Raw genomic sequence first — 22,749 nt, forward strand, 5'->3', positions numbered from 1 at the left:
TGACGTATGGGGGAGAGAGTTGGATGACGAGCCTGTCAGCCAGGTATATCGGTACCCTCCGATAGATAATCGCCCAGTTATCCCGCGAAGACGTATCAGTGAGCGGATGAAGAAGACCTTTGCCATTCTACCCAACCGCGATGAGGATGACTTCTACTCTTCGAGAACGCTGAACGAGCCAGAGCGACGCACCATACGCCGGACGGACAGTGGAAATTTGCGGGTCATGAGACGCCGGGGCAGCCTTGATTCACTCCGCGATCAGTCATCCGGCTCTCGCCCGCACATTGGCCTAGGTGGTGAACGCAATTCGAAGGATGAAGCTGGCCCCAAGAGGAAAAGACGTTTTTCCATTTCGGGCACGCTGGAGGGGTTACAGAATATCCCACGGCAGTTCAATGAACGCAAGCGAGAAAAGAGGACACAAGAACTGCGGCAGAAGATAAGCGGCCCACGCGAGGTGAGAGACGGCGTGGGTGATGTAATTCGACGAAACACCTACCGCGATTCGCACCAACAAACCAACCTGTCGATCAGGCATATCTGATCACACGTACAAAATTTCATCAGCCAGAGATTTCTATCTGGAGGAGTTACTCGTAATATACTTGGGACCGGAGCACAAGGGGGGGCCTTCCATTGGAAGGGACAATGAGGTGTTATGACAGCCACGAACGTTTATCATTACGACTAAAGAACTTTACGACCAAAGACCATCTTCTTCGCGGACCTCGGAGCAAATCTCGGGACGTAGTTCGCAGCGGGCGTCTCGGAACGATAATGATGACCTCGCTGGGGATTTTAGAGCCTCAGTGCACGCATGATTTTCTCCCGAGAACACTGGAACTATTATTGATGTATCATATAGAAATTGCCCAAGAAGATACCATTTTGCAGGAATTCGGGACAAGAAACTCTCTGCAATCCAGTACAAATGCCTCTTACCACGTTGAGAATCAGATATGATTGGTATAATCGTCATCTACCTTGCCATGCCATGAATTTTGACCCCTGATTTGACGCCTAAACACCCATATTCTACTGTAACAAGAACACGCGCCCGTACATGAGGAAATGACATCAGTACGTTACGCTACCGTTGGTCGCGTCCCGGAGGCGCGCCGCCAGGCGGGAACGCCCCAGGAGGCCCGGGTGGGAAACCGCCAGCACCTGGCGGCGGCATGCCAGGAAACTGGAAGTTGGGAGGGAGGGAGCCCGGTGCGCCAGGAGGCGGGAACGGCAGGCCGGCAGGGAGACCACCCGGGGGAGGGAAAGGCAAACCGCCCGGGGGCATAGGTGAGCCGTTGGGGCCGGGTGGGAAAGGGGGCATCGGCATTCCACGACCGCCTTGTCCAGGAGCTACGGCACAGGTAGGTTAGAAGGCATGTTGACGAGACGGATCTCAGCAAGGCTGGCGGGACTTACGGGGTATCATGCCTTGAGGGAAAGGAGGCGCGCCGCCGGGCATGCCGGGGAAGGGCGGCGGGATACCTGTGAGGACTAAATGTCAGCATCGAAGCGATGAAGTCGGTGAGGATAGCGGGAGAACGAACCTCCTGGGAAGGGGAAGGGCGGCGGGAAGGCCTGGCCGGGTTGGTTTTGCGGCAGCATGGGGTTGTTGTGTGCTTGGCCTTCCGCGGCGTAGGAGGAGGTGATGGAGTCGATGACAGATTGGGCCTTTTCGTGGCCGATTTCTGGGACAAGTAGTGTTAGTCGGTGTTCGCATCGAGGTGTGATGATGGTAAGAGGAGCGACAAGGGGGACGTACGTTGGTAGTAATCGACGACGTTGCGCAAGTGGTTTCGACCGCTATTGTGCGCCTTTCGCACGCTCATAGAGTCGTGCGTCAGGTAGACATCGCAGTAATCGCCTAGGGCAGAGGCTGTGTTAGTCGTTGACGAGCTTCGCGGTCGTAGGTATTGATGGGGGGAGCTGGGGAAGACGTACAGAAGACTGGGGACAAAAGTTAGCTTGGATTCTCGCGGGATTGGGAGCGACACTTACACTTGGGCATCTTGACGAGCTCTCGCGGGGGAAATGAAGGCAGTTGACTCGGCGGCGGTGGTGCAGGGACAAAAAGAATTGTCCTGGAACTGCTGGGCTGCTTTTTACGTGTAGAAGGCTTGTCGCATCGCGGAGAAAGGATGGATGGGCAATTGCGGCGCGCGCGACGCCACACCCAAAAAGTTGCAAGGCTGCCACCGCACGTGAGTGCCAAGAGCAAGGCTGCCCCTCCCATCGCTTATAATTGGTCAGAGCATGGCCTACCCGCAGACAGGGGTCGCTGAATGGTCCAGGCTTTCGAACGCGACAGATTTCCAAAAATCCCCAAAGGTGGTTCCTTGGCCTAGCTCTCCTATCGTCGTCCAGGGAGCTTTACGATCATCTTTGACAATTCACCACGCCGGCTCCCCCTCCTTCGAGCATCCTTTCCTCCTCCACCGCCGATAGGCCGATCGACCGACCGAGTATCGGAAACTCCCACAAATTGCGACACGATGGCGCCAACAAGATCATTGCTGCACTACGTGTGCGGCCTCGTCCTCCTCGCCTGCTGCGCCCAGGCGCTCAGATTCGACCTGCACGCCACGAGTAGCTACGAGGGCAAGAAGGAGCGATGCATCCGCAACTTTGTCGGTCGGGATACACTGGTTGTTGTCACGGCTATTGTGGACGGCCAGAAGGGTGACGGCATGGCCGTCAACATGCACGTATGTGGCCCCGATAGTACCCCAGCGCTAGGATCGTGGGGGAGGACTAGAGCTAGAAGAGCAAAAGGGAATGAAGCTATACTGGGATTGGAGGTTAGCTAACCGCCGTTCGCTTCGCAGATCAAGGATGCTGTTGGCAACGACTACGGCAAGCCCAAGGACATTGCGGGTGAGAAGCGCATCGTCTTCACCTCCCACGCCGACGCCGCCTTCGACGTGTGCTTTGAGAACATCTTCACTGGCTGTATGTGGACCCCCACCATGACTACCCTTCTGTGACGAACACCTGCCGCACAATCTCCCTCCTACAAAGGATTCCTCGACCCAATTGCCTTGGCATCGTTTAGAACAATCAAAAGACCAAAGCCATGGAAGGCTAACATAAGAATAAATAGCCGGACGCAGTGGCGCTACGAGCCGCCACGTCGAGCTCGACATCGACATCGGCGCCGACGCAAAGGATTGGAACGCCATCCAGGCGACGGAGAAGCTCAAGCCCGTTGAGGCAGAGCTGCGACGCATCGAGGAGCTTGTCGGCGAGATCAACAACGAGATGGATTACCTGCGCTCGCGCGAGCACAAGCTGCGCGACACCAACGAGAGCACCAACACGCGCGTCAAGTGGTTCGGTATCGGCACGACGTTTGTGCTCGTCGGTCTGTGGGGATGGCAGATCATGTACCTGCGGGCGTACTTCAGGTTTGTGGTCCCTTGTCCCCCAACCCGGCTATCGACATGTGTTTCTGCGTTTTGGAAGCTGACTGGAGAATCAACGCAGATCCAAGCACCTTATTTAAAGCAACTAGTCGGCGGAGTAAGCAAGCAACCAAGCCAATGTTTGCAAAACGGCGAAGTGGAAGGGAAGTATCTTGTGCTGGCGCGGATGGTGATGACAAGACTGTGTGGTGCTGTGGGAAGCACCAAACCAACTCGGGGTTTTCGAGTGTGTAGTAGTGTATACATACATACGACGGTCGCCATTTAAAAGTCATGAATGATAACGGACATCATATAACAACACCTCGTACCTACTAAGAGTACGCATTAATACTCTGAGCTGGCATGGCGCCGAACCAAAAGGACACTCCACAGTACCTGATCTGCGTCCAACCGGAACACCAGGCGGTCTAACTCGTCGAGTTTCCAAGTGCAATGCCTCCGATCACGGGCCCGCTGCGAGTTGAGGTTGAAGCCGAAGCTTGTCAACCACTCTCGGTCGCACTAGACCATGAAGCTATATTCAATAGCCTATAACCGCAGAGAAGCCGCGGCTGGAAGTTCACCGACGAGTGTTTTCAAGCGCTGTTTGAAGCAGTATTGATGAATTCGGTACATTCGCCGCCAAACTGCACCAAAGGTGACAGCCGTCCTTTCCGCTGTCAGAATTGCAGAGTGTTGTACAACATATTAAGCCTCCAATGAAGCCAGACTGGGCTGCCTTGCCACATGTTTCCCGCTCCCTGTCTATGTAACGCTCTCCCCGTCGATGTGTGAGAGAAGTTCCAACGAAAGTTGAAATATCGTCGAGCATGCTCCCGCCTCCCACCGACAATCCAGTACAATGTTTTCCTGATAGATATGGTACAATACCGCCCTCTACATTCATTGTCCTTCTCACTCGTGCTCATGTCTCTGGCCCAAGTTCAGACGGGCGGGGTGACTTCATTTCTTGCCGCCCGCCCTGTCAACGTCGAACAGAGGCGGCATGAACCCAAGCCCGCCCTCCCTCCGCTCCTGCACATCGCGGTGCACACCGACCGTGCCATCCGCGCGACGACTGCGGACATGCGCCCTCAGCAACTCCAGGATCTCGCTTCCCTTCCACCGCGCGGGGACGGGGCGGTACTGCGCCTTGAACGTGCCCACCGTGTTCGCCCACTCCCCGGCGTGCTGCGGCTGCGTGCGCACATCCTCGATGGGCTTGGCTTTGCCCGAGCCGTCCGTCGGAGACTTGCCGGTGGGGGCCGAGTTGGACGGCGCCTCCTCCTGGGTGGCCCAGTAGTAAATATCCCAGTCGTTCTCGTCGAGGAAGAGATCGTACTGCACCATCTGGGCCTTTGTCATCGTGGGGAGGTTCTCGTTGGCGAAGGTCGACATGAGGAGGTCCGACTCGAGGGTGCCGCGCTTGCGGGATTGGTCTGCCCAAGAAGAATCCGTAGTTAGTTTTGCCCCTGGGCAACCCCCGTACGATGTGGGCGAGGAAGGGGGTCACTTACAGAGCAGACGGGCGCGCATGGTGCGCTCATCCTCGCCCTTGCGTCGCAACGGCTCGACGCGGAACTTGATGCCCTCGAACTCGCCGACAGCCAGTTCGTTGTTGACGGGTGACTCAGTTTGGGTGGACGGCTTGTCGGCAAAGCATCTGCGGATGACGAGCGGCGCCTGTGCAGCGGGCGGTGCGACTCGGAGGCGTCGAGCCGGACGGAGGGCGCGGGCTAATGTCGACATTTTTTTCTTGCTGTGCTTGTGTCTCTTGGGTGTTTTCTCCCCCTTGGCGTTTTTGTTTTCTTTCTCCTTTCTCCTGTACCACCTAGTTCGGGTTGCGGTATATGCGATGAAAGTCGAGCGATGCACCGAAACGGCGAGGATAAAGTCGAGTTGTATGAGTAATTGGTTTGTTTGATTGGCGAGAGGTCCTGTTACCGAGGTAGACGATAATTCGAGGTAGTTCGCCTCCCACGTCGATTATCCTAGGATCTCCGGCAACGCTGATGGAGCCTGTACTGTGCCAAGAGTACATTATGTGGGTGTACACACTGTATGACGGTTCGATTCCGGGGAACAGGCGCGTGCGGCATGATTCGTGCAAGCGATATGACAAGCCTTTAGTAGGCTTATATTTCAAAATGAACTAAGGAATGATTGAAAGACTGAATCACTGCTGAGTTGTTGAGAACGTAGGGCTGTAAGTGACGGTCGGTAAACTTGGCAGCACTACGTGTCTCGCCCGTTTGTATGCCTGGCAGCCCCGGGCTTGGTCCTGAAGGGCAGACACATATATATGGGTTAGACGCAGTATGAATCTTCAAACCAGCCCTTCCGGGTTGTGTGTTACATCTCTCATGCTGACATTGTACCCGGCATCCCATAGAGAGGATGGTTCGGTTGAGCCCCCGGCAGAAAAGAATCCAATCACAATGCGGATGATGCAAAACATTCGAGGTACATAGATAAACGCTGCCGTCTGGGCCAACAGCAAAAGATAATATGGGTATTGGGTAACTGAAACTCCCCTCGAGATGCAATCTGCGTTCACATCTTTCCTATTCCCCCCCCAGCGCCAATCCATGCATGCATAAAGTGGACAATAACAACAGTAACAAAGCATTTGCTTGCCAGCCCATTCCATCCGAAACTCATCCCGAGAAAATAAGAGCGACAAAGGGGGCGAACCTCCCAACCACACAATCCCGAACCAATCATCATATTCGTCGTAAGAAGGGAAGGCGCACGCCAAATCTGGGGCAAAAGGGCTCATGTGTATCCATTAATCTTATTCCCCGCCCTCTGGTAATATCCTGCCCAGGCTGCGGAGCACCTCCATGACGGGCATCTCTTTCGTGCCCGCGTTGGTCTTTTCCTTCGTTTCTCGCTCCTTCAGTCGATTGGCGCTGAGTGAGAGCACCTTATCCGCCTCTCGGCCTGCCGTGTCGACTCGTTGTGAGAGCTTGTGTATGCCATCTGCGAGTTGGTCGACCTTGAACTCCAACGTCGACTGCGTGTTCTGCAGACGAGATAGTGTCTTGGCGCGGACGGCACTGAAGGAAGATGATGGGTTGGTTAGCCAGCTCAACATTTCTGCCTCGTTCGAATCGAGTATTGATGCGTCTGCCACTGCTGTTTGTGCCGTCTCAGTTTCCGGAAACAATGGTGGGATCTCTGTGTGCGACTTTTTCAGCGCCAGCCACTTCTTCTTCTCTTCTTTTAATCTGAAATTTGTTAGTGATAAAATCCCGTGGTTTATTGATGAACCAAATCTCACCTCTTCACTTTCTGTTCCAGTTGCTCAATCTTCTGTTGGTGCTCGATGTTGCGTGGGTTGGGCATGTACACCACCGGTCTCTGTGGCCCCTCCTCTCGACTAAACCAATCTGAAAACTCAGATTTGGTCGAGAAATCTTTCAGCAGTTGCTCCTGTATATACCGGGCTACCGTTTTGTTAGCATTTCGATTTAGCCCTCAGATGACTGCCAAAACTCACCACCCAGAACTGTATTAGAATCTGTTTGGCCGTGGGGTGGCTTTTCTAACAGCGCACGTTCACCACACCAGGTCAACAGCTGCTTCATTCGTCTCGGCTCCATGAGACCTTCCGACTCGATGTGCTTGTAAAACTCTGCCGTTTCAACTTCCCGGTGGGGAATCGCGTTATGCCCGCTCTCAATTAAAGAGCTTGCCCTCCGGCCTCGCATGCCCGTACTGCTCCTCCTGTTACCCCCTCCCTTTTTGCGCATTTCCTTATTACGATTGATAACAGGCGTATCGCTGATGGGAAGCGTGATTTTCGCAGACTCGACTGGTTCCTCCCTAGCGCGTGGAGTTCGCCGCCTTTCTGCTTCCCTCGGCGTTGAGATTCCCGCATCATCGTAAGATTCTTCTGGTACTGGGCCCGGTCTACTGTCTGGTTTTTCCTTCTGCGCCTTTTCAGTCGAGTTGCGCGTGTTTCGACGCGTCGTCCGCTTTGGCGCAATCAATTGTGGTTCATCTTCCTCCACCGGCTTTAAGCTTGCCGTCCTTCGCGTTCGTGGCTTCGATGAAGTCGCCGATGTTGCTGCTGCTACCGATGGTGCTGGTTCTGGCGCCTTTGCGACCGGCGGAGCGCGTTCTTTCGCCGGCCTGCCTCTTCCAGACTTCTTCGGGGGTACAGGCGCTGGCTCTGGTTCCGGCTCGGAATCCGCGTTCTTAACTCGCTTCGGCTTCGATCCGCGCGTGAAATGGAAGTCGCCATCCTGCTCATCGTAGACAGATGCAGCTGCGCGAGTTTTCAGCGCCTTGTTCGCCTCCTTCCTACGATCTTGCAACTCACCCGCAATGCGCTTGCTTTTCCGTCGCTCAGGCTGCTCGTTGCTCATGCTAATGGCTTGCAGCGGGTGACGGGTACGAATGACAGTCGTCATGGATGGCGCGTCGCAGAGAGCATGTGGTCGAGACGTAAAAGCCGGCGCTGAGGTTGGGGGGAAACGTCACGTCGCGCTCCGAGATGATGGAAACCGCGTCAATCGGCGCGCAAGTTTGATGGGAGTGGCAGAAAAATTCGGTGGTGCTGTAGATAAATTTACAGTCACCAAATGATCGGTCGGCGGGGTCCTGTCGTGGGTTTCGCGTTATCTGATGGGGGAGTTGGCGGCGCGAAGTGTCGAGGTGCAGCTCTCTGCGATGTTGTTTACCTGAGGGACGATTTACCCGAGAAGTCACGCTAAACCTTTTTAGGAAATCTCCATCAGCCACTCAAAAACCAGGAACACAACCGCCTTACTAACATTACATGTCGGCTCTCACAAGGCTGGTGAGATTCATAGTTGTCTACCCGAAGCACGGAGACTATTGCAATGCAATCGATATCCAATCAATATGGAGGGGTTGGACAGGACAAATGCAGCCATATAAGAGTTCCTCAAAAATTCGAATGGATGACATGCACTACACAGGCGAGAATGCCCATAATCGTTATAAATGTTAAGACATTGCCATTCATGCAGCTCTTGTTACCGTTGCTACGTTCCAAATCAAAAACGAAACCAACCAACCGGCGAAAGATGATGAATTTCCCCATCTTCGCCCCTCGACGCCTACCGCCTTTCAATGAACTTGTCTGACCGTTAACTCCTTTTGATGTATATGCCTCGCATCCTCAACCTTGCAATGAAGGAAGGATACGACCTCGGCAAGCCAATTGACGCCTGCTGACCTCCCCTCCAGCCCGAGCAGGGCTGCTCCTGTTACTGTACAGCCCACCCCTAAACTAAAGCCCTTGACCGAACGGTGGAAGCGAACTGATGATGGTGGAGCAGGAGTGTCGTAAAAATGATGATACAGTTAAACCGCAAGTAAAGGCTGAGCCGAAGAAATAAGCAGCGTGCAAATCATCGTCCCAGCATTGGCAGGATTAGATGTAAACCGGGAAGGTTGCTCGCTGAAAGATGCTCACAAATGGAAGGTGTCATCCATCTCCCCAGGATTCGCGAAGTGGTGTAATACTTCCCTCATCCTATGAAAAGCGTCGCTGTACACCCTGTCCCGCCGCAAGGACCTGTTGGTTTGGGATTGGAGCACCCATACCATACGGGTTCATCTGTGGGTTGAAGGGTTCCATAGCCTGCTGCATGAAAGCGCCGTGGAGGCCTTGTTGCTGCGTAACTGGACAGTCTTTGTGAGCAAGAAGTAATGTCTTCAAGTTGACAACTTCCTCTCGCAGCTGTGTTATTTGAGCCGTCAGAGCATCGTTTTCACTACTAAACAGTTCAACCTTGGACTGGAGATTAGCCAGCCATTGTTTCTTGCGCTGACGACACTTCAAGGCAGCAACCCTGTAATGTTTGTTAGTAATATGCCAGGCCAGATCGCATCGACTAGCTTACCTGTTGCGTTCCAGGAAATTCTTGCGCTTCTCCTCATCGGTCATCTTAGATTTAGACCCGCCTTCCCCATTCTCATGCTTCATCTTCATATCATCATCGTCGTCGTCGTCGTCAGAGTGGCTATCATCACCGTTCATCATATCAGGAACGGGAGCGTTGCTCGTCTTCGTCTTCTTACTAGGAGGACCCTTGGCGGGTGCTTCTTCGGCCTTTCTCCGGCCATTGGTCGAGCCACCTCCAGTAGAGTTACGCTTGCCCTTGCCCCTGGTGCTTGGTCGAGCTTGTTCGCTTTCATCCGACATGGCACTGCCGCCTTCACTCACACCTCTCACCGAGGACCCGGCACCTACAGAGCCAGCACCGTTGACATTCATCCGAGGAGAAGTGTCAATTCCCTGTGTTGGTGCAGGCGCAGGATGTGTTTGGGATTGTGATTGCGTTGTGGCCGCATATCCAGGAGCTTGAGCGCCATTCCGGCCCTGCGCCAGCATGAACAGGCCATTTGCCGCGTCATTGTCATGAGGGTCAAATGGGCCAGGCTGCTTTGCTTCGGCCTTCACCGCCGGCGCACCGTTAGCCATTTCCTGAGGCTGTGAGGTAACGTTTGTTTGTGACTGATTCTGGGTTTGGCTCTGGCTCTGGCCCTGGTTCTGAGTCTGGTTTTGACTTTGGTTTTGGGCTTCACGCTTCGCCGCGGCACTCAGAGCGGTACGGTGGAAATCAATGGTGCTGGGCGTAGCGCCTCCACTCGCGAGCTGGGCGAAAAGTTGCTGGGAGTTGGGACTGGGGGCAGGGAACATGGAACCGCTGCCACCAGGTGTTAGACCGGTCCTCAAAGAAGACTCGTTCGGGGTCGGGAATCCGCCTCGAAGGTGGTGTGTGTCGCTAAAGTAATCGTTCGTAGGACCCGACAACATGGCAGGGCTCAAGGGACCCGTCCGTAGCGAGCCTCCTCCCCAGTTGAACGGAGTGGCGCCGCTTCCAGGAAGCAACGAAGACGGCGAAGTCAGAGCAGCAACAGATGGCAGTTTCGTACCACCAGGTGTCTCTGGCGCGCCTCCGCCGAAAGACTGCTCAAAAGGATTCGGCTCCAGGCTGAGGGATCCAGCGGCCACGCCGCCGAAGTAATCGGGAGTGTTTCCGGGTGCTTGTCCGGGTCGAGGGGGAGGACCGAGAGGTTTCGCGCCGTCAGCATCGGGCTGCAGACTCGGGTCGGGTTGCTTCACTTCGGGGAGGGAATCTGTATTGTGGTGAGCGGGTGAACGGTGACAGCGACAGCGACACCGACGAAGAGGCGACTAGTACCACGATGGATGCATGAAGATCAGACATACCTTGACGTGGCGGAGTGGCATTGTTAGTTTGTTTGGGCGACTTTGTATCACCCCTGGTCGAGGCATCTTTTGTTGAAGCCCCCATGATGACGACGATGATGTATTATATTGGGGGAAAAGAGGGTTGTTGACGTTTGTGGGGTGGACGTCAGAGGCAAAAAAGTGACGGTAGCAGGGTAGGGGTAATGGGTAGTAGTGTTGAAAAGGCAGATGAGGTCAGAGGAGGACAGCACGCAGAGGCACAGCTTAAAGATTGTCGGATTGGGTGGAAGCGAAGAAAGGGGATGAGACTCCAACCCTCTCCCCAGGAAAGAGGAATGGGTAAAGCAACGACGGCGATGGCAGAGAAGCCTAGTCGTTGGAGACAGCTGCTACGCTATTGCAGCGCTCCTCCTGAATGGAAGCGGAACGGGAATGGAGAAACTTTCGACGATCGACGACGTGGTGAGAAAAAAAGTTGTCTCTCTGTGGCCGCCAGCAGAAGAGGGATTGCGTAGTTGTGGCCTTCTGGATGCGTACCCGGGGACGTGCCAAAATGGGGGTGCAGGACGAGTCGTTGCGAGAGTAGGTTGTTGGGGGGAAAAACGGCAGACGTCACAGGTCAAGTATGACGTTGCGCGGTGGTCGATTTTAAAAAAAAAATGGCGAGGGCGCACGAGAGAAAAGAAAATGGGTGGGCGGCGGCGCACACTCTGACACCAGGACGCCCACGTCCATGTCCATGTCCATCCACGCCCCCTCCCCCCGTCCTGGCAGGCTTCCTGCCTCTTGTTCTTGCGCTTGCTCTCTCTCGTTGCTCCTTCCCCGTCTGCGAGAAACGCTGGGACTGATGTGGGGCGATGTTTCTCGCACTGTGTATCGACTGACCTGGGACACCCGTGGACGGCTTACGAATGGGAAAAGGTTCCACAAGACCTGTCTAGCAATGTACCTCTACGGAAAGACTACGTATCGCTCCCAACATTGGTGTCCTTGGAGAGCGCCGTTGACCTGCACTTCATTACAACAAGCTTGACCGTCGCAGAAACGAAGTCAAGTCACCCTCCATCAGCTCGCGTTTCTCCCACCTTCCCACGCGCCGATTCGCATCCTCCTGTTGCTGTGCCTGCTCTGTTGTATCCCTGAATGCCGATGCTGATGGCAAGGTGAAGGTACCCATCGGTCAAACTCGTCCCATCTCATTGCCTCAAGCGAGGGACGGTAAACCGTCTGCCGAAGTAGCGCACCATCTTCATTCGCTCTCCAACTACATCTCCCCTCTCAACTATGCGATTTTGCCTTTCGCCGTCGCCTTATCTTGATTTATCAGCTGAAGAACGTAGCAAGCACCGTTGCATTGCCTCGGGCCATCACTACCTTGGGCCTAGACGCCCTTGGATCGGCCCTGGGCAGGCGATGAATTTTTCTTTTGCGCAATCAGTATCTCTTGTCCCTCTCCGAAAGGTGCGATGCCATGCCGTCCCCGTTTTTCTCCCAGTCCAAATCCGACACACTGTACCAGAGACGAGCCAACGTTGCCTGCCACGAAGGAGCAAATCGGCCGATAGTCAACTTCGCACCGTACGCGTTTGACTATCCACCGGCTTTCGTCCCAGGTGGACGTCGTATGGTCAGGAATGCAGGTCTTAGGGGACCCGCACCACCCCCGTAAAGCACATCCCAGCCAGTATGCAGCCAACGTTTTCTACTGTGGCTGCACGTCGCCATCCGGTGGCCCCTCCTCAAGTCCCCCGACCCCTGCATTGATTGCATCACTTTTCCTTCCAGTCGCAATCATCGCTGCCCATCCGCCGTCTCTCTCTCATTTGCCTTTTCGCCCTTTTTTTTTTTTTCTTTTCCTGTCCTTTCCGAATGTGGAGCCGGCTGCCAGGCCTCACCACAGCCCACTTGCAGTCTGTTCCTTCATAATCGCCCGACCAGCCGCCCTCCATCGCTGGTACATTTACCCAGTCTCGCCCACTTCAGAAGTGGAAAAGAATCAGAGCTAGAACTTCTTCAACCCAGCATTCCGCACCGCCCTGCCTTGTCTATCACGAGTCTAGACCAGTCAAACACCATCGAACTACCTCCACCGTGTGGCCCTATCGGGGTGTCTAAGGATGCGGCCGCCATGTCGTCCGGAGGAATCTGGCCACCAAAGAAAGCGTTACGGTGAGATGATCGGCAGGTATCTTTCTCTTTCTGAGCAATAGTCACCCTCCCCATCACGATCTGGCTTCTCGGCCTGAACTGTATGATTACTGTACGGATGTTTGCTCTCTTGTTTCGACCGCATTCGACACGACGGGCATACGAAACCTGGCCGTGCTAGACTACCTCGCTCCGTCGCTAAACAGCCGGGCCTTGACGGCCGCTCTTACGGATTTCTAATCCGAAGCTAACTGGCCCAGTTGGCCACCAAAGAGCGAGGGAGGGCCGGCAATATCGACGACCGACAATCGATGTGGCAAATTACCTTTTTCAACCTCCAATGAGATGCCGCAAAACGACGCGGTTTGGTCAGGGAGGCCCGGCATCGAACCCCCGCCCTTTACCTGGGCGGCTGCTGATTTGAACAAATTGCGTCACAGCACTAGCACCAGTTGGGCCACGTCCTTTCAACCCATTAGGGAGCCCCAGACACGGAATTGCAGATGAGATGCTTACACCGTTACCCCCTCAGCTTTTTCATCAGCAAAGCGAGTCGTAGCTCTGATTCTCTTGAGCTTAATGCTCGGCAGCGTTTACTGACAGAGGGTCACCAACGATATTCCTACACCTAAGTGGTCTTCTGTCCAGTAGCGCTCGGCGGTTAGCTAAAGGTCTAGACTCCAGATGCCTATTACGTCACGACCATGCAGATACGGTGTGTTTTTGTTTTATTTTAGGTCGGGACGAGATCGGTAGAGTTCGAAAACGGCACCAAATTGCGCTCGAGGGGCTCCAGGCTGCAAAGGGTGCGCGCACTGTTCCGACGCTTTTTCCACCTTTCCATTGCATTGGTGGCGTCACTGGGCATGACGTAATTATGTCTCGTTAAACCGTCAGCGAATGGGAGACTTCTATGATCCAGCAAGCCAAGCAACCGATACCAACGCTGCCCTAATTGGGCGCCCGCACAGTTGCACGTCCAAGTGTGGTACGGTTTGCCTTCGCATGGCAACGCATGTCGAGACAGCGGATAAAGCCAAATGTTGACGGGTTTTCCAGTCGTGCGGCGGTCCTGTCGCGCAAGTGTCTTGGGACTGATCTCAGCGGCGGTGAATTGCGATGTTGATGACAAGATTTCATTTCGCAGCCCTGTCCAGTGATACAGAATTCTCAGGACCTGGCGCGATTCCACGACCCACAAGCTTCCCCCGAGACGGCCGCCGCTTGCTCCCGTCCACTTCACGCGTGGTCTGCTTATGCTTCAGACCTTTGGTTCGACTCGAGCAGTAGCGGCGACTCGGGTCAGAAAACGGTACGTATCTCAGGAACAAAGTTACCTGGTCGGTTACCGTCTTATGACGCACTACAACCGGAGAACAATCCTTGCAGCATGCAGTATTGCTCCACTACTCCCGTGTCACTTGGTCCCGCACTGTGCTCAAGGTTTTGCATTTCGCGACCGCGTCGCGACGCACTGTACGAACCGTGTGCCCGCCCATCCCTGGCAGGATGGCTCCCAAGCCGCACCACCCCCGGCGGCGCAATACGGACTTACTTGTCCTATACGGAGTTGGGTTGAGCAAACAATCTATCTTTCAAGACGCACTGACGGAACAATGACAGATCAACGTTGGCCATATTCGGGTGGGAGTGACGGCAAGCCGGTTAGTTGTCGGTCGCTTCGCCCTACAATCTTGCTTTGGGATCTGGGGTTCATGTCCTCGAAGCTCAGTTTCGACCCCATGGGCTCGGGCTGGCCAGGATTCCAGAGTAGGAATCACACCCACGTCGGACGAGACATACCTGGTAAATAGCCAGATAACTTAGCCGGTTCAGCTTTGGCCTACCACTCAGTCTAGCGCATTGCTCCGCAGCCCATTCCCCCGGGTCGACGCCTCAAGTGTGTCTTTAAGCCTCATGTCACACTTCAGGTCCCTGGCGGAGTATCTCGTCCGATCGTCATCAGCTCAGCATATACGATGCCCATTCGTCACTAAACACCTCCCGAGTTTGCGCGCCATTAGACCGGATCGGCCAAGCAACTCCTCATGCTCTATCGCGGATGTGAAGCGATCCCATCTTCTTGCCATCTGATTGCCCCTCCAATCTCAGCCAACGGCAGCCCAACTTGGACGGCGCTCGATCGAGGTAACAGTGAGCAGCAGGGCATATCGCAAGCTGTCAACAACCACCACCACCATTCATACCCACTCATGTTTCCGGATCTTGCATCGAAACCCATAGTGGGTACGGAATCAAAAGCTGTCACCGCGTAGGCGTCTAGGAACAGCCTTGCTTTCCTAAATTGCACTAGACGAATGATTTGGCCAAATAGAATGTCGCGAGGTTCCAACCACTGGCAATAGCAATGGCTCACAAACATGCCAGGCGTCCAAATGTCATTCGATCTGTCATGCTTAGGGGGTTGACTTTCGCCGTCTTGAGCACCGGCTACGCAAGATTGTTGATGTGGACGGCGCAGACTTTGCACCGAAAACGGCGTGTTGGGTTTTCGGGATGGTGTGTATGCTGCATGCCAAACTGACGGGCTACTTGCATTTTATTGACATGTTTCTTGGATGTCTGTCTGCGTGCCGCTGGTTGCGCTCTTGTGTCTCTCAGGTTGTGGGCAATCACATTCCTAACGGCCGGGATCAGCTCAGATCGAGCTCTAAATCCTCGATGAGCAATTCTCGGTGATGTACAATGGTATTTTCATTTGTCCTGGCTCAATACTCTTGGCAAGTCGTCACACCGAGCCCTGCATGATTCCGGCGGATGAGTGAAGAAATCCTCACCTTGGCTCTGCCCGGGACTTGAATTGAGATTTTGCCCGGTGTCATTTGCGTTTTGCGCATCCCGCGGGCATTGTAAACACCGGCCCGGCTGGCTTTACAGCTTCGCGGAGCCTCTGCGCTCCTTGAACTTCTCCAGCTTCTCCACTCGGAAGCCATGCCTCGGCGCATGCAATCTTGCCGACCCCTTTACCCCCTGGACTTCAATCACTACCTCGTCGGCATCCATGCTCACGAGCTTCCCCGTGTCTTTATGAGTGGCGCCCGTGTCGGCAGGCCATAGAATGACCGCGTCTCCTGCCTTGAGATCTTCGGCGACCACCAGCGCATCCTTTGGGTCTACCTGCCCCTCGGCCTCGTTGTAGGGCGATGAGACGACGATGCCGGCCGCATCGTCCCCAGTCACCGTCGCGGCCTTTGGTGCCGCCTTCTTCGCGTCCGACGTGACCTTTTGAAAGCGGCCGATCCAGGCAAAGACCTTGGGGAACTTCTCTGCCGAGATCTGGTCCTTGGGCAGCGCGCCAGGGATGCTCGTCAGCCAGTGAAGCAGCCACACGGCTTCGATATCCGCCAACCCGGGCCCGGGGGTCTTAAGGATCCATTCCCTCCCGTCCGCCAGCAACGTCGTCTCGAACAGCTCCATCGTGTGGTGCACCTCGTTGAGGGCCGTCGGCCGCCGGCGCTCCATGATTTCCACCGAGAGCTTGCCGCCGGAAAAGGCCTCGCGATCTTTGAGCCAGGTGCGTTTTGGGTCCTTTAGCAGGGGCAGGCTGGTTGGGAGGAGGTTGCTCGCAATGGAGAAGACGCCGCCATCAATGATCAGTCCCTGGAGGAGGCGCTCGATTGCGGCTTGATCCGGAGCCGGGGCTCCGAGGCGCGGTCGCGAGGGGTAGAGTTGCTCGAGCTTACGGAGCATGAGGCGCGTGTCGAGATAGATGTCGCGTCCGATTGAGAGGATCGGTATGCGCCGGTGAACGATTCCGAGCTTCTCAACGTCCGGGCGAGGGAGGACCGGGGATTGCATCTGAAATCTAGTGTAAGTACAATAGGAGACAGAGTGAGCAAAGGAGGGCAGGGTGTGCGCTTACGCATTGGACGTAGGGAATGCCTCTGAGGGTCAGATACCATACGATCCGCCTCGCGTACGGCGAGGCGGAGTAGTGGTATAGCACGATGTTTTTATCCTCGTCAGATGAAGCCATCGTGAGTGAGATGCTCGAGGCGGTTTGCGTGGAGATGGGCGGCTCGCGAGTGGGCGGCGGCACAGAGACTTGATATGAATATAAACCGGCTGGTTATTGTCGTCGGTAGAACTTGTATGACTCTAGCTACAGAAAAGTTTAGGAGTTCAATACAGGTACTTGAGCTTGAGTCAATGCCACGGCGCTTGTAGGTCAATGATGTGAAGTGAGAATGTGGACCTACGTGAGATGCCGAGGCACGATATCACCGGCTTTAGTCTAGGTAGAGCTGCCAAATGCGGGGTCGAAGTCATAACAAACAACCAATCACGAGACTTTTTTTTGGGAACTTCCACCGAGGTAAGCTAGCCAATCAGGTGTTATACTTACCACCTCATTACCAGGAAGCTGGGGTCTTCTGCTAGAATTTATTGGTGGAAGAGTTCGCGATATTTCCTCGGTGAGAGTGTGCGAAACGAACCTGTAAATTAATTGGCAATGTTACGACGTAGGGATCATGACCGGCCTTGAGATGGACAGTGTCTTGAAGATGCTTGGCTTTCATATTTCAGCCTCCAGGGTCCTCTCACATTACCAACCAGAAAATGCAACCAGGTCCCCTTTGGTAGGTAATGAGAATGCTTATGCGAGAGTAAACCATTATGGAAGGCAGGACAGTTTTAGGCAAGATGTCCGCCTCACAACTCCCCTTGGCATGTTTCTCACGTGCTGTCGGTAATACATCAGGATGAGATTGAAAGTAATGTAATAGCCTGACGAAATGGAGGCCGGTATCACAACTGAGCTGCCCTGGTCTTATTGACAGTTACTAAACCAGAGTCCGCGACTCCAACCCGGCGCGTATATCCGTTACTATAATTCCACGCGGGAGTTTACACACATAAAGGCATTCTCTCCTACGGAAGGGATTGACGGGGTACCCGTTCATGTCTCCATTTGTCATTAACGGACCTCTAGCGTATATGTACTTTTAGTCGCGCGTGCGGCCTAGTGTCAGGCACGATCTCTTGGCTTTCATCGAGAGGCTTGTTTCAATTTTATAGGAACGCCTTGGGAACATATCGCATGCAATTATAGCAGTGTCTTGTTCCTAGGCTCCCAGCAATGTGTCAAATCGGCACGCGAAACAGATCAACAGCAGTCTCGATAAATAAATCACAATAACATGTGCTTTCCGACTCCGCACCGAACCAGCAGAACGTGCCTGATATTCTCGCAATTAACCACCACTCCACACCTCCCGCTGACAAATTACACGGGTCCTCCTATTCCCGTCGATGAGCCCTGATCCAGAAGTCTGACTGCATATGGATGCTGTAGTTGGAGGTCTTCCAAGGGTTCGTCGGGTCGCAAATGGCCAGGTCGAACCGTCGAAGCAACTACATGAATTTGTGTCAGCAAGAGGGGCCGTGTTGTAATTTTGAGCTCAAATCTACCACGGGGTTTGCAGGATAGGAAGATAGAAGGGGTGTGAAAAAAGCTTGCCTCGAAAAAGACCTTGTTCAACTCAATGAACGCCACCGGCCGCCCGAGGCATTGATATCTGCCATGACCGAAGATCATGTCAATCGTCGCCTCCATCTTCCGCACGTTCTCTGCTGGCGTAGTGCCACCCTGCCCCTCGGTGAGCCAGCGCTCCGGACGAAACTCATGTGAATCGGTGCCCCAGATATCTTCTCGTCGGCACATAGCCCAGCCGGACCATCCAATTCGAGTACCACCCGGGATAAATCTCCCCTTCCAGGTATCTCCCGCTGCTGGTGTCTCCTTCGACATGATACCCGTGGCAGGCGGGAAGATGCGGAGTCCTTCCTTAATGACGGCCTGAAGGTAGACCAGGTTGCGTGCTTCGGCATCCGCGATAACTGGACGAGTTGCGTCTGCGGAGAAGATCTCAGCTAGGAGCTTGCCGAGTACACGTGGGTTGGTGGTTATATGGAGGATTGTAGCGCGGATTACCGTAGCGGTTGTGTCGGAGCCGGCAATGCTTGGGCAATGTGAGTTGGGGTTTCCCTCGCGTTCTTTCAGGGGCAGCCTTACATCTGGAGAAGGATTTCCGACTCTGCTTCTTCCTGCGTCAGCCCGTGGGCGATGAAGGACCCAAGCATATCCCTCTGGACCTTCTTATCGGGTCCAAATCGCTCGGCGGCGACCTTCTTAGCAATCCTGTACAACCCATTAGCAAACGGTTTAGGGAACGAGTGAGAACTGAGCTCACCCCATCACTTTGCCGAAACCCAGACGATCCTTTTCCGATGGTAAAACCGCCCGGAACAAGGGCGAAGCGAACATTCTGATTATCCAAGGGAAAACAGTCACCGCCATGAAGAGCGGCATGGCCTTCTCGGTCTGCTCGATGTACCCGTGCACGTCCGAGTCGGTGGCCATGAAGCCGAAAGGCTCGCCGAAAGCGATGTCCGATATGACGTCCAGGGTGAAGAACTGGGCCTTCCGGCCGAAGTCGAAGGGTTTTCCTGTGTCGATGTAGTCGTCGATGAGTCTGATCAGCCGCAAGAGATTGTCATCGATTTTCTCCTCAAGGTTTTCCACTTCCCGGCCAGAGTACTAATAAGAACACACGCGGGCGCTGTTAGATTCCTGTACCAGCTAGAACTCGAAGAGGAGGCGCTTTATGGGGAAGACTTACACCCGCCGCCATCTTCGACCGCAGCTTGGTGTGCTCATTTTCGTCCCTCCACGTCAGGACGTTGTTCTTGGATGGATTGAATCGCCCGCCATCGTACCAGTCCGAACGGCGATAGTCACTCCGCGCGGCGTTCATACGCCTCACGAGCTCCGGGTCGTCATTGAGGAGGTCGTTAGGACCGATGCGTGCGAGAGGTCCTACAAGTTTGTGTAACGTTTGGATCAGCAGGTACTCTCACCTTTGCCGACCTATATCCGTGTCCCTAGAGATGCCCCCAAACCAAAGGCTTTTGGGGGGAAGAGGGAGGTGAGTCAAGCAATCGGGAAATCTCACCATATTTCTGGGTGACTTCGTAAAGTTCGAGATAAGCTCGGGGACTGGTCGCGGTCTTGAGATGCCAAAACTTGGAAACGGCGGCTAGCGGTGGACCCTTGAAATGTCGAAGGCGCCGATACTGTCTCACCGTCGAGAAGATCCAGGCAAAAATGAAACCCGAGATGGCAAGAAACGCCACGGTTCGGTACGGGTGCCGGCCACACTGGCCGCACAGACTCTGGATGAAATCAGACAGTGCAGCCATGGCCGATTTTTCAGACGAATGCAGACACGGCGACAATGAAGACGGCGAGCGATTCAGTAAAAGGGCAGAGCTGTGGGCGTCGACAATCAACGACGCGGGAGCCACGTCCTCATGAGCCATATATGTGTTGAGGAAAGGCGATCATCTGCCTTCTCACTGGACGCGGGGTAATCCCACGTCTCAGAGACCGATAGGGACTACCCGATGGGCAGATCGGTTTATTCTCATTCGAACTAGCTCAGGCTCTTCACTTAGAGACAGGTCCTGCACAAGGTGGAGATCGTGCCTCATTACAGTATCTTGGCCCGTTCACTTGTGTCATCCATTCTTGTGAATGCGTGCATAGCTTATCGAAGGTGTAATGGAGCTAGTCGGCCGTCCCATTGGTTAAGCGGCATCTCTTTATGCAACCACTTGCTAGCTGTATTGGTGGCGGAAGATGTCTCGTCTCGATTAGCGCTGCATGAAAAGACACCCCTCGTGCCATGAGTTCTCTGTAACTAACCTGCACTTTTGAAAAAAGGAACCAAAGGTATTGAGAGGGTGCAATGGTACGATGTTGAGACAGATCGTCGCACTAAGACCGTAAAGGGTCCGGTCCGTGTGGGCCGTTCGGAAACGGTTCGAGTTCTTCAACCTTCCGCTTACGGGCATAAGATCTGAAGTCGAAAAAAAAAAAAAAAGTACACGACACGATGCCTTCCCGGGGCCGAAAGACAGCTGTCTGAAAGCAGGGCAAGCCAGTTGACATTTCGTCCGGTACAAAAGCCCACCATTTGTCGACTCAGCAGGGCCGATGAGGAAGAAACGAAGCATACAAAGTTGAACCTTGCTAGGTCAAGAATACCCCTTAGTTCATGCATTGATAGACGACCTAGTTTTGACATGCAAACCGAACGGGCGTTGCTGGTCGGACGCTAAAATGGCGGTTCGCGCCGTCAGAAACAACGTCCCGCGCCCCACACCGTACCCGGTCGGCCACCCGGCATACACGGCCCCGCTCCGACTTCAAGCTTTGCGAGATATCTGCCAACCTCGCTCGATTTCCTCGGGCTGCAGTTTCAGAGAGCTTAGAATACCAGGTTCAGCGGTAAGTTTAGGGGTCGAAGCAGTGTCGAATAGGCGAAGCGGCCCTTGTGTGGATGCATGGCAGCTCGCCAATTTTACCACAAGGGGTGTTGGTCGAGGCATCCGCGCCAGACAGCATGCAGCCGGCCGAAAGGAGCAGACCCAGGTCTGGCGACCCGAGAAGAAACGTCAAAATCGGGAATAGGGGCCATGATGCCCATTATTTACGCCTATCTGTGGCGGTAGACCGTCAACATGAACTTTTAGGAACATTCGAATAGGCTGCCACAGTGATATCACATCACAAAAGCCCTAGACTGTCCAATAGAACGGATGGGCGTCGGCAGGTTATCATGTCTCCGAGGACAGGTGCACGAGTGCGCCGACGTCAATCTAACGAATCGGATCGTCAAGAACGAGCCAGCCACCTCAGATTTGTCTGAAATTCAAGTGTACTGCTTCAACTCCGACGAAACCCGGGGCTACTCTGAAGTTTGGCATGCATCTACCTGAACACCATAACCTACATGTGTGGCTTATTTTCGAATGCAGTGGTAGTCGCTGTAATTTGCTCTCGCTGTTTCGCACGGGCTGTTTTAAGAACCGTAACTATCCTTAGTACTCTGTTACAGGCTATCTGTGTTCCAGGAAAGGCTCTTAGCAATGTGAGTATGTTCTAGACCACAACAAACACGAACACGATGAACGCGATCCCCAACAATTATTAATGACCAAAATGTTGTGCCACGCGCATCAAGAGCCAAACCTACTAGGGATGCTGCAGCCAACTCGGCAGTTGCAGACCTTCCAATCAACAAAGTAGGTAGATACTTTGTGTCGGGGAAGAGTCAAGGAATTTGACATGGGTGCTGGATGGTGAGAGTGTTTCCAGATTGCTCCGCGTGCGGCACGAATGCGACATTACAAGCCAAACCTTTCGTTTGCGAATCTCATGGGAACAAATGTCGTCCTGGTATCGTACCGGGCCGTGGTCCCATGCGGTCACTCGGCCGAGCCCTCAGTTAACCAACGTTTGCGCTCAGCCAAGGCCCACCTTAATACTTAAGTCCCCAACAACGGCACCCGGGAGAATTGGAGCTCCTGGACGTCCTTGATACCGGAGGCGGCGAAGCCCTTTAGGCACAGGAGTGCTTTGTGACGCAACCGTATCATGCCACGGAGTGCTAGCTGAGGGGAACAATCCAAGATAGAAATCGCTAGTCAGACGGGATGGAATGGGGATCCGGGGTGTGTCGCCAAGCGCTGGCTGAAAACGCGGGGAACGGGGGGGTGGATAGCAGGGGCGCCAGCTACCCGTCAGCTACTCGCAGCGGACAACGCAATATTGCCTTCATGGCGGGCAACTGCAGATTGGAGCAATGAACGCGCCAATCGGACGGCAATACACGTGTGTACACCGCTTTGAATGTAAAGCCTTTCTTGATGGTGGCCTGGAGGCGCCGGGTGGCCATTGAGCCGTGAGCACAGCAGGCATGACACGGCCAGTCAGCTTTTATAGCCCGAGGAGTAGCTGCACACCGCAACTTGATCATTGGTGATCGCGAGAGGTCAGGCGAGCTGCGGATAGGACGGCGAGGATGCTATAGGAGTGTGATTGGGATTTTGTTATTGAGGCGCTAATCCACCGCCCAGGTATAAGTGAACCGTAGGCCGAGGCCGGCAGGCTAGACCAGGCCAGTCACA

General features: G+C 54.3%; 7 protein-coding genes across 7 annotated transcripts; 1 reads left to right on the forward strand and 6 right to left on the reverse strand.

Annotated features, from left to right (window-relative positions):
- Nucleotides 1–1,093: 1,093 nt before the first annotated feature.
- On the reverse strand, nucleotides 1,094–2,014 carry EsH8_V_000516 (U1 small nuclear ribonucleoprotein C; the record flags this gene model as incomplete). The annotated part of the gene is made up of 6 exons (XM_083273032.1): nucleotides 1,094–1,359; nucleotides 1,426–1,491; nucleotides 1,554–1,694; nucleotides 1,769–1,870; nucleotides 1,948–1,953; nucleotides 2,005–2,014. The coding sequence occupies 6 exons, from the start codon at nucleotides 2,012–2,014 to the stop codon at nucleotides 1,094–1,096; spliced, it is 591 nt and encodes a 196-aa protein (XP_083125747.1).
- A 484-nt stretch (nucleotides 2,015–2,498) lies between these two features.
- On the forward strand, nucleotides 2,499–3,508 carry EsH8_V_000517 (emp24/gp25L/p24 family/GOLD-domain-containing protein; the record flags this gene model as incomplete). Its single annotated transcript, XM_083273033.1, has 4 exons — nucleotides 2,499–2,711; nucleotides 2,832–2,955; nucleotides 3,107–3,410; nucleotides 3,490–3,508. The coding sequence occupies 4 exons, from the start codon at nucleotides 2,499–2,501 to the stop codon at nucleotides 3,506–3,508; spliced, it is 660 nt and encodes a 219-aa protein (XP_083125748.1).
- Nucleotides 3,509–4,373: 865 nt separating this feature from the next.
- Nucleotides 4,374–5,159, reverse strand: EsH8_V_000518 (succinate dehydrogenase assembly factor SDH5; the record flags this gene model as incomplete). Its single annotated transcript, XM_083273034.1, has 2 exons — nucleotides 4,374–4,849; nucleotides 4,928–5,159. 2 exons carry the CDS (start codon nucleotides 5,157–5,159, stop codon nucleotides 4,374–4,376), a joined length of 708 nt encoding a protein of 235 aa, XP_083125749.1.
- A 1,045-nt stretch (nucleotides 5,160–6,204) lies between these two features.
- EsH8_V_000519 (Mis12-Mtw1 protein family-domain-containing protein) lies at nucleotides 6,205–7,828 on the reverse strand (the record flags this gene model as incomplete). The annotated part of the gene is made up of 4 exons (XM_083273035.1): nucleotides 6,205–6,640; nucleotides 6,694–6,859; nucleotides 6,913–7,683; nucleotides 7,738–7,828. The coding sequence occupies 4 exons, from the start codon at nucleotides 7,826–7,828 to the stop codon at nucleotides 6,205–6,207; spliced, it is 1,464 nt and encodes a 487-aa protein (XP_083125750.1).
- A 1,091-nt stretch (nucleotides 7,829–8,919) lies between these two features.
- EsH8_V_000520 (Aft1 HRA domain-containing protein) lies at nucleotides 8,920–10,708 on the reverse strand (the record flags this gene model as incomplete). Its single annotated transcript, XM_083273036.1, has 3 exons — nucleotides 8,920–9,238; nucleotides 9,290–10,529; nucleotides 10,624–10,708. The coding sequence occupies 3 exons, from the start codon at nucleotides 10,706–10,708 to the stop codon at nucleotides 8,920–8,922; spliced, it is 1,644 nt and encodes a 547-aa protein (XP_083125751.1).
- Nucleotides 10,709–15,645: 4,937 nt separating this feature from the next.
- Nucleotides 15,646–16,750, reverse strand: EsH8_V_000521 (glutathione S-transferase; the record flags this gene model as incomplete). The annotated part of the gene is made up of 2 exons (XM_083273037.1): nucleotides 15,646–16,572; nucleotides 16,637–16,750. The coding sequence occupies 2 exons, from the start codon at nucleotides 16,748–16,750 to the stop codon at nucleotides 15,646–15,648; spliced, it is 1,041 nt and encodes a 346-aa protein (XP_083125752.1).
- A 1,265-nt stretch (nucleotides 16,751–18,015) lies between these two features.
- Nucleotides 18,016–19,977, reverse strand: EsH8_V_000522 (cytochrome P450; the record flags this gene model as incomplete). The annotated part of the gene is made up of 6 exons (XM_083273038.1): nucleotides 18,016–18,129; nucleotides 18,236–18,737; nucleotides 18,791–18,916; nucleotides 18,969–19,315; nucleotides 19,398–19,594; nucleotides 19,731–19,977. 6 exons carry the CDS (start codon nucleotides 19,975–19,977, stop codon nucleotides 18,016–18,018), a joined length of 1,533 nt encoding a protein of 510 aa, XP_083125753.1.
- Nucleotides 19,978–22,749: the final 2,772 nt, after the last annotated feature.

The sequence above is a fragment of the Colletotrichum jinshuiense genome, chromosome 5, assembly GCF_051148585.1.
Source record: "Colletotrichum jinshuiense chromosome 5, complete sequence".
Classification (NCBI taxonomy): Eukaryota; Fungi; Ascomycota; class Sordariomycetes; order Glomerellales; family Glomerellaceae; genus Colletotrichum; species Colletotrichum jinshuiense.